The sequence below is a fragment of the Chiloscyllium plagiosum genome, unplaced genomic scaffold (assembly GCF_037043375.1).
Source record: "Chiloscyllium plagiosum isolate Xiang-an unplaced genomic scaffold, Cpla_swu_hap1 HiC_scaffold_33, whole genome shotgun sequence".
NCBI classification, from domain to species: Eukaryota; Metazoa; Chordata; class Chondrichthyes; order Orectolobiformes; family Hemiscylliidae; genus Chiloscyllium; species Chiloscyllium plagiosum.
In genome coordinates this window covers 310,504-321,034 of record NW_028270171.1, presented here as the reverse complement: position 1 = coordinate 321,034, position 10,531 = coordinate 310,504, and the positions used below count along the sequence as shown (strand labels likewise).

General features: G+C 38.0%; 1 protein-coding gene across 1 annotated transcript; it reads left to right on the top strand.

The window, feature by feature from the left end:
* Window positions 1-2,052: 2,052 nt before the first annotated feature.
* Window positions 2,053-9,344, top strand: LOC148141175 (uncharacterized). Its single transcript, XM_087978063.1, has 5 exons — window positions 2,053-2,154; window positions 3,556-3,717; window positions 5,158-5,311; window positions 7,211-7,287; window positions 9,014-9,344. The coding sequence occupies exons 1-5, from the start codon at window positions 2,055-2,057 to the stop codon at window positions 9,157-9,159; spliced, it is 639 nt and encodes a 212-aa protein (XP_087834189.1). The 5' UTR covers window positions 2,053-2,054; the 3' UTR covers window positions 9,160-9,344.
* The last annotated feature ends 1,187 nt before the right edge of the window (window positions 9,345-10,531 follow it).

Below are 10,531 nucleotides of genomic sequence, written 5' to 3'. Positions count from 1 at the left end.
AAGATCAGGAAAATGGACTTGAGGATTGTCAGATCATGATCCTATTGAAGGGCCTTCAATGACCTTCCATGATTTGCACTGTTGGTGCCATATTTAAACCCAGCTAGGCATTGGATCAGTCACTGCCTGACACAAATAGCCCTTCGCAGTACATAGAGTGAGAGGAAAGTTTCTGAAGGCTGTTCAGTGGCACGGATGACACTTTATGGCAAGTAGAATCTCACATTCGTAAATCTGTTGTTAACTTACATCAATATCTGCCTGATCACTGGAACTACAACTATGAGAATCAAAGTATTTATGTTACTGGCCTAAGCACCATAACATGCTCGAACTCTGTTTGAAGAAATGTTATTCTATCTCTAATGTAGAGGTTAGCAGAAGATTTGTTATTGTTCAGGACTGACCAGTACCTCCATGACCAACTTTGAAGGTGAGCCCTGATGGGTGACCAGATTCTGGACAGATCTCTCTGCAGCCTGACAGACTTACCATGATTCCCTGGACTGGGTGTACTGGTCCTGAAGGACTGACTGTGGCTCAGTCCCCAGACTGTAGACATTATAGACTGCCTACCTCTGACTGATTTAAATGTCCAAATGACCATATTCAAATCCCTGAGCTAAAGCTGAACTATATATTATAATTTAGAAACTCAACCATTTGAAAAGGATTTGAAAAATGTTTGAGAACTGCAGGCCTACAAGTGGATGAGTGATGAATGCAATAGATTGGATAGTAAATAAGACTGCTGCTTCTCAGCAGTTTTCTGTATTTCTTCACTTTTAGCTACCTGCTGAGAAGAGATAGTGGGTAGAGGACCCTCATGTAGGTCTGACTAAAACCTTCATTTATTGGACTCAGTTGAAGATGGTCAGTAGGATTCCTGGACACTGTTCTGAGCTGTGGATGAGAGTGTAGGGAACAGTGAATACTGCACAATATGGACTGAACATTTCCTTTTAACTCACATTTCATCATTTTATTTTGGATGGAATATTTTCTTAATGGCGAGGCCTACTATGTTTTAGTTTAGTGATGTAGAGCTTATATTTGGCTAAATATTTTGAATCAGCCTGTTCAGCAACAGCATGACACACTTCTGGAGAATGTTGGACTTAAGTCTGGCCTCCCAGCTTAGAGAGAGCAATATTACCACCACACTACAAGAGCCCTCTCACAATTGGTCTAGATATATTCCTAACCAACCTGCTCATGTATTATTATATTTCTCTGGAGGGACACTACCAATGTGTCTCAACAGCCCTAATAATATCCCTTCAATAGTCTCAGAAAAACATGGCCCCTGAGTAAGCTTTAAACAGGCTACCAGTCATGGTAGAACAGGATAGATATTTTCCAATTAACCTGTTCAGAGATGTTAATGACACACATTAACATGGTGTCATTAGGTGGGACATTATAGACTGCCCATAACAAAGCTATCAGGTGGGACTTTAACCTCATAGCTTTAGCCAGCACTAAATCACCTCAGCATTTCCAGTCAACCAATTCACCTTCAAAACCCACCAAGAGCTGTGCAATAACACCAAAGATGCAGGAGAAAGGGGATTCAATCAAAATAGAGTTGGAATGGGAGGTCTACTTCTTTTATCTTAATGTTTAACAGGTGCTGTTATCATGCCCTGCTCTTTTTAAAAAGCCACCATGAATAATCTGAATTAAATTGAACAACTTCATGTTTGTTTTATTTGATGTACTCATTCTTTCTCTTGAGAAACAGTGAGGAAGTTTTAAATGTTCATTCAGTGGTTAAACAACTTGTTTAAACCACTTTGGAAATTTTCTTTCTGCTACCTACAAACTTAGAGAAGGATTTGAACCCAGAGTTACTGGATTCAAATGTAAGGCACTAAGACAACATTGGATATGGAAGTCAATAAAATACTTTTCCCTTGGTGCCCAATATCAGCAGTGACCTATGTGAGGCAGTCCTGATTAAAATCTGTGTGATTTGCTGCTGATCCACATTTGACAGGTGAATCTGGTTAATCATAGACAGAATAAATTGAGGAGGGACAAAGCCTACTCCAATGTTATTTTGTTTGGGTGTAGTAATGATGCAAGTATTTGTAAGGAGGGTGGCTGGTTTTCTGTTGATGTTCTGTTGCTGTAATTCACAACTTCTTGTAGGTAAGAAGCTCTGAATAAGGTAGTATAATGTTGTGATCTGAATGGGTTATGGTGCGGTTCTGATTGCAGGTGATTGATCTTGTGCTAAATTTCACTTGTTTTATTGCTCCCTTAATTATAACCTTTGAAACTAAGATACTAATAAACTTATGAAATAAATAATAACTATAAACTAAAACTAAATCTAAATAAATAATGGCTATATTGATTATCCACTTTCAATAGACCTTTTAAGGTCAACTTCGGTTGTTTTCAAGGTGATCTGGTCTTTGAAAAGAGTTTTGTAACTTCTTTCTTCTGTCACTGCTGTTCTTGCTCTTGCTCGCTCCTCGCTAATGGAGAAGCTAACTAGCTAGTAACATCCAGTGTACTTCTGACCCAAGTCAGTAGCCTGTAAGTCCAGCCTTTTGAAGCCTTTTTTTTCCTAACATAAACCTCTCTTTGTCTGTCTGTTTTCAAATGACAAATGGACCAGGTCTCTCTCTACACAAGCCTCTTACATTACTAGCACTTTTCTCAACTCTGCATTGGTGCGATTAAATACCTCTAACGATTCCTGTAGGAAAGGACCCTCACTAGGCATTAGCCTCTCTTAAAAATGAGTTAACTCTACAGTAGTATCTGTGCTTTTAATTAACATATTTTTAAATGTTTTCTACTTTGTCCCAATACTGCCTATCTCCACTTTGAATTTAAGTGTATGAATAAACTGGATGTCTAATTTTAAATCACTTTTTTTAATTGTGGCTTTTTAAACTTTGGATGAAAATACCTCCCTGTCCCTTTTTGGAAGGGAAAACACTATAACACAGCCACATCTTCTGTCCATGTATAGAAAAACTACTTCCATTTGCCACTACCTTGTCTGGTACATGAGTGAAATAGACCCTTGAGGCTGTGCCCTTTCAGTAAATAACAGGGCTTTCAACTATCTGTAATGTATCTGGATCATAACACTAACTATAAAATATATTCTGTAGATGATTAGTTATGATATCTAGAGCCAAGGCTAAAATTTTCAAGAATGAAGGGAATACCACTTGGATCTGAGATCTAAACATTTGGAGGGTTGAGTCTTCACTGGGGGCTATAAACCTAGAGATTGAGCTTTCAAAGTAGCAAGTTACCTGTACAGCAATATTGTAAAGGGTTATTAGTAATAAGGATTGAGTAAAAGTCACTGAAGGGATTGAATGGTAGGTTAGGCTTGATGGGCTGAATGTCATGAACCCAAGACCGCGATAGGTTTTAAAAATAAATATAAGATTTAAATGACTCTTGCTTTATGTTCATGTTTAGCAGTTTCCATTTTTAGCTAATATAGGCTTTTACAACTGCTTTATTAGCACTTGGCCTCAACTGTATCTCCACCTTCATTATGAGTTGCACATTATTTTTCAGATTACAATATTGTCCCTTGCAATGGTGACTTGTCACGACTTGCTACATTGGTTTGGTTACAACCTGCTCATTGTCTGTTTGAAACGTGGGCTGCACAGACATCTAGCCAGAGCATCACTGATCGTTCCTCCACATCCATTACTGTTGAGGTCTTGAGAGAAGGTAAAAATGCTGTAAGCTGAAATATTTGTCTTCTAAGTATGAACATCATAGTCATGAAAGACACTGTAGAAATGTTCATGGTATACATGGCTGAATTTCACTGTACCCAACAATTATTGGTTAATTTTCTAATTCTGAGCATGAGTTTTTAACTTGTCCAGCAATGAACAGCAGTTTTAAAACAAATCCTTCAAGAATAGTATTTATGGTTTTTGACAAAGAATTAGACACAGTGCCAAGCTTATGAAATGGACAGAATTTTCCAAAACAGTTGTTTTTGCATGATGCTATGATTTTTAAAAAATGCCTGTATAACCTGGCTAACAGGAGCTAGAGTAGCCCATCAAACTTGCTGTGACATTAAGATGTGGCTCATTTATTTGTGACCTCTGATCCATGTTCCCACCCGATCCTGAAAAATTTATTTTATCCTTTTTGCTAATTAAGAACCTATCCACTTTTGACCTAAAGATACTCTACTCTACTCCAACAGTTTGTTCCCTTGAAAAGGGTTCCAAAGATTCATGACACACTTTTCAGTTATTTTAAATGAGTGACTCTACTCAGTCTACATACTTCCATCAAGAGGAAGCATCTTTATAATATCCAACCTGTCCAGACCCCTTGGGATTCTTGCTTCAATCAAGTTGTCTCTTACTCATTGCCAGCTGGTACAGGCCCATCCTGTCTGTCCTTTTTCCCCTAAGACAACCTGCCCATTCCAGGTTTGTCTCGTAAATCTTCTCTGAACTGCTTCCAATACAATGTCCTTCCTTAAATAATGAAACTACAACCAGAATACTATAACTGAAGCACAAGCACTTACTCTTGTATTCCAAACCCACCTCAAATGAGAACATTGTACTAGCTTCCCTAGTTACTTGCTGTATGCACATACTAACCTTTTGACTTGATTCAATAGGACATGCAGATCTCTCTGCACCTTTTGTTAAATAACTGGTTTCCATTCAGACAATCCTTTTTTTTTTGCCAAAAATGGACAATTTTCAATTTTCCATCCTACATTTCACTCCACAGATTTTTGTTCACAGTCCATTCTCTTTACCTATGTGTGTTTGGGAATCATTTGTATTGCTGACTTATCATAAGTTGCTGCTGGAGTAATCTGTTAGTAACATTTATTTTTGTTTGATTTGCAGAAAATTTAAAAATAAAAAATGTCCACCATAAAGTGAAGTGTTTATTCCCAAATTTGTTTCAAAATCAGATGATTGAGAAAATTGGCAGGTTTGGCAGCATCTGTAGAGAGAATATTTTGAGCCCAAAGGTGTTTTTTATTTGATATTAGACTGAATGTTAACTAATACCCTCAACAGATCCTGTGAAACTTGAGATTCTTTGCTGCTTTTACTTAATTTCAGATCTCCAGCATCTACTATATTTCTTTTGCTCTTTAACAAATTCAATTTAATTTAACAGATAATAACACTTTTGTCTTGACCCGGAAGTACTCCATACCTCCTTGCACCCACTCCTCCCCTGAGCCAACAGAACCTGCCTATCGAATGGGACCTAGTATTGCTTGCAGGAATGGCAGCTGCATTGAACATGTATTACCAGGACAGGCCTTCAGGTAGGTGTCCCAACTAAAAAATGAACTTATTGTAAAATGAGTGTCTCAGTTCCATAAAACTAATCCTAAAATATATGCCAAAATGAAGCAATGTTTTGTAATTTTTGCTTATTACATTGTAAATGTAGAAGGCTTTAGTAGCCAGAACAACCAGTTGCCCAAAAAACTGAATTTGAAAAAGGTTTTTTAACCCAGAAAATTAGAAAGCTGAACTTGCTACCACTATTTGAAGGATATGACAGATTTATTTGAGGAGGAAGCTAGACTAGTGAAAGAGAAATGGAGCGTTATGATGATCAGATGGGAGAAAGCTTACCAACATGGAGTGGCTGGGTTGAAGGGCTAGATTGTACTTTTAGATTCTTCCTATTCTGCTGCAAGCGAACTGGCTGCTTGTCACTTGAAGTGGGGTTAGATTTTTCAGTTGGGAAAACTTTTTTACCCATTTCTGAAAGTTAGCTGGCTTGGAAGAATGTCCTTTCCCATTCTAACAAATCTATTTTTGGACTAAATTGAAAGAGGAAAGATGCTATTCTCTCATAATCCTAAACTCAACAGGTCCCTAAACATTAATGTTAATGTCAAACGTGACATAATCTGATTTGCTCTAACTAGAGCATGAAACTTGTAAAATGAGTTGACCAAAATGTTGATGTGGAAAACATCTGTCATAATTGTTTCTCTACAAGTTTTTAAACTGAGGAAGGGTTGAAAGAAACCAGCTCTCCCTGTACAGATATTAACTAGTTGGACTGTCTTGACAGGCCATCTGGTCTAGCATCCAGCTTGAATGGAGGTTTGCCACCAACTGAGTAAGGTATTGCTGCTTCAAATGCCTGCCAAGTTCCAAAGGTTTAATCTTTTCTTTTTCAGCAGGTGTTTGAGTTGTTGCTTTCACATTTTGCTGGGTTTTTTTTTCAGATGGAGGTTTGAGTCTTCAACCTATTCAAAACTTTTTTAAATCTCATGGGAGATTTTTTGTCATTACTCAGGTCTTAATGGTCTGTCAACACTAGGTCTGCCTTACCATGGCAGACACTGGCTACAACAAGTAAAGTAGGATACAAAGGCCGAATGCTTTCTACTTTGTGGCCAGGAGCTGCTTCCTGAGCCATCCAACCTTGGGCAGTCCATAGCTTCTAGAGCCAGTGGGTTCAACTGTATCTGATGCTTGTCTCCTAACAAGGCTAAAGACTGGTATTTTTTTTTTCATCACCAAATCCTCTGTGGTATTGTTCATTTTAATTCTTGACTTTTTTTTCTAATCAAAGATGTTATGACACACAGCTTGTGGAGCAGGTGGGCCTTGAGCCTGGGCCTCTGCCTAGGGGTAAAGAAACTACCACTGTCACAAGAAGGCTTTTAAGCCATCTACAGAGCACAAGAGGCCATTTTGCTAATCAGGTCTACGCTGATCAAAGGTCGGACTCCGCTAACTCCATTTTCCAATGTTTGGCTGTATTCCTGGGGGCTATGGAAATGGTGAATATTTTAAGTTTAAATCCTACAAAAATTTGACCCATACTATCGGGCAGAGTTCCAATCTCCTGTCAGTCTCTTAGTGAAAATTATATCTCCTTAGCCTCTGCATTATTTTTAAGTCTCTAGTTATTGACCCCTCCTGACAATGGCAAAGTGCTTTCCTATCCATGCCCTTCAGCCTTTGCTGGCCCAAGTAAAATAACGCTGTTGTTTTCGCTCTTCTCCTAGTTCAGACCCTCCAGCCTAGCAGCAGCTGAGGAAATCCCTGTACCCTCTCTCATGCAATCACTTCCTTCCTAATCTCTCTTTTTTTGGTCATAGCATTTGTTATTCCTAGATTTTATAAATCCCAACTATATTTGGAATAGTTAAATTGGGATGTTACTGAAAGACCACTTTTTTTTTCTTCAAAATTAGGATTCGGTACATCATTTTGGATTCCTCTGCAAAACGTCTTGTGGTCACTTCGTGGTCTGATGCTATAACTACTCGCGGTAAGTTGAAATTTTGGTGGTTACAATTGTGATTAATTTGTTGAGACACCAGTTGGCTTATTTTTTAACATAATGGCATTGATGGGTTGGTGGAGTGGGCAGAGGTGACAGATGGAGTTCAATGAAGTGTGAGGTAATGCATTTAGAGAGGTCAACCAGTAAAAGGGAATACATAATAAATAGGAACATACTGTGGGATAGATGGTGTGAGCGATGTTGGTGTGCAAATACATTGCTAAAGAAAGCAGAATAGGTAAGATTGCTTTTTTTAAAAGCATATGGAATGTTTTCCTTTATTTCTAAAAATATAGAATACAAAAGTAGGATATAATGATGCAACTATACAACACCCTAGCAAGGCAATGTCTGGAATGTTGTGCAGTGCTGGTCACCACATTACAGAAGGATAAAAATGATTTGGTAAACTTGAAAAGACTAACTAGAATGTTGCCAGGCCTCTAATTGCAGTTATGAAAACAGATTGGTTTTTCCTTTTGAACACTGACAAGATTGAGGGGTAGATAGTAGGCTGGAGGAATTTGTTTCCCTTGGCAAAGTTCAAAAGCTGGAAATCATAAATTCAAGCCAAGTGGCAGAAGGATTAGAGGGGATGAGAGGAATGTTAGGTTTTTTTTATGCAGAAGATGAGTATGTAATTCACTACCTGAGCTGGTATAGGTAGAGAAACTAACTTTTAAAAAATATTTTGATCTCCACCTTAAGTACTGTAAGCTGCAGGGCTATGGGCTATGTTCCTAAAGATAGGATTAGAGAGAGCATCTGGGCATTCATGGGTTGGTGAGGACAAGTAGGGCAAAGATCCCCCTTCTGCACTTTTTATGGTTCTGTGTCTCTAGCTAAGAGAATCTGTGCCGTTTTAAATCTAAATCTAAATTTTCCCCTTCATCCTCTGTTTATGAACACCTAAATAAATCAGGATTAGACCATTCAGTCCCTTGTGCCTTCACCACCATTTCAGTAAAGTCATGGTTAATCTGTAACCCCAAACTACATTTCTGCCTTTTTTCACTCTGGAATGTATTCATGTTTTCCTTAAATTCAAAGACTCTGCTTTCACCCACTTTGCCCCTGCAAGAATTCCAAATGCCCATGACCTTCCAACGTCACCCCTTTCCCTTAAAATGTGTGATCCCTAATTTTAGTGACCCTATTTCTAGATTACTCCAGAAGAAACATTCTTTGTTTAGTCTGTCATTACCCCTCTGATTTTTTTTTTAAAGGTACAGTCCAACCTGTTATAACATTCTTTTGAAATACTTCTAATATTACTTTAAGTCGTGATTTGACACTATTTTGAGTACTCTTGATGAGGTCTCTGTAATGCTCTGTATAACTGCAGCATAAGCTCATACACTTATACTCAATGCCCTTTCCTCCCCCCCCCCCCCCCCCCCCCCCATTTCAATAAATGCAAATATTCTATTAGGTTACCTGATTTACTTGCTGTACCTCCCTACTAACACTTGCTATTCATGCACTGGGACACCCAGGTCTCTGATTAAAATGCAGTGGTTTTTGTCCATTTCCTGCCAAAATGAACAATTTCACATTTTCCTTATTCCATTTGTCTGTTCTTATTACCCTTTGTTTAAACTGCATATTTGAAGTTGAAAATACTTGCAGAAATCTGATTTGAGGTTTCCTTCCAAACATTCTCTGAAACCAGAGCACTAACTTGATCTTCATTTTTTTTTTCTTTCTGCAGATGACCCTCCATCCTATCACTCTATCCAGGTTTGGAATGTTGGCATGCAGTCAGGTGCCATGATTGTGATCACAGTGCTCCTGACTGTAACCATTTTCATCCTGCTTGTTGGGCTCACTGTTACTATCTCAGACAGGTGGAATTAAGTTATTCTGATGGAGTGCATTTGATCAGTGGTGGACACTAATCTGACAGTTCCAGAAGCAATCTATGTTTTAAAAGTTTGAATTGTTGCTAATTAGATTTGGCAGATTCATTGTGGAAAAAATAGAACAAACTTGTTTTTCTTTTAATAGCTTCATGTTGAACCCTTGTACTGAGTGAATGGACAAAATAAATCATCTTTTCACCTGAGTAGTTTAAATGCAAACCAGTTTTTCTTTTCCATTTTAAAAATTCTAGTTGACATTTTTCTTTGATCTCTTAACTTGACTATATCCTTGCTATTAACATGTTGGAAGTGATCATTAACTAGAAATTGAACTGGACTAGCCACATAAGTATAATGGTTACAGATCAAACACTAGGAATACTGGTTATGGACCAGGCCAGACCCCCTCAAAACATTTCAGGAAAGTAGCCCAGACCTTACCTGCTTCAAACCATTACTGAAGTTATAACGTGGATATTCCAGGAGAAATGTTGCTGCTCAAACCACTTGGTTTTTAAACAAAACATAATGTATTTGTAAGATTACTGAATGACAAAATGAAAGAGAACACAATACCAAATAACTTAACCTATCTGAAAACCCAACCGATTATACCAACTTAATGATGCTGTTCCAAATACTTGTAACAGTCCCCATAAACACCCCTTTGCACAAAAGGTAAAATCAAACACTGGTCTTACAGGAGAGAAGTCAGGTGAGTACCAGCCTGCACCTGCTCTTTTGGGTCCAGCAGCTTCTTTCCTCTAGTACTGGGTTTTAAAAACCAAAACAAACTAGAGAAAAACTGAGCTGGGAGAACTGGCCATTCTCCTTTTCATTGCACAAGTGTTTTTTAAAACTTAACAGATACTGCCTCAGGCAAAAGGCTTTCATCTATAATCAAATTGGCCCTGAAACCCTACAACCACACACTTTTCAGAGTCTGTGTCATTTATGACTGAGGACAGCATAACCTTGTTAAAGGAACAGCTTCATCAACTTTCCCCTCCCTCTTTTTATTAAAAAAAGAGAAACATTAATATTCACAGATGGCTTCATTTTTAAAACCCCTTAAACCTAAATGTTATACTCTAAACACACCTATATATTATATCAACTATAAACATGCACAATACATTTCATTTCAGTCTGTTGTACTCCTGCCATTGAATGCCTCTATTTCTCATTCAAGTCTTGACAATTGTCAGTCATCATGTTTTCTTACCCTGCCACCTGCATAATTTTCAAATAGAATTTCTGTAACAACAAGCTCTATCTAAACAGTCTGGCATTTTTGTCCTTGCATTTCTCCCAAGGTTCAATGGGCTGTGATCAGCGTATATGGTTATCTCCGATACATTACTGGT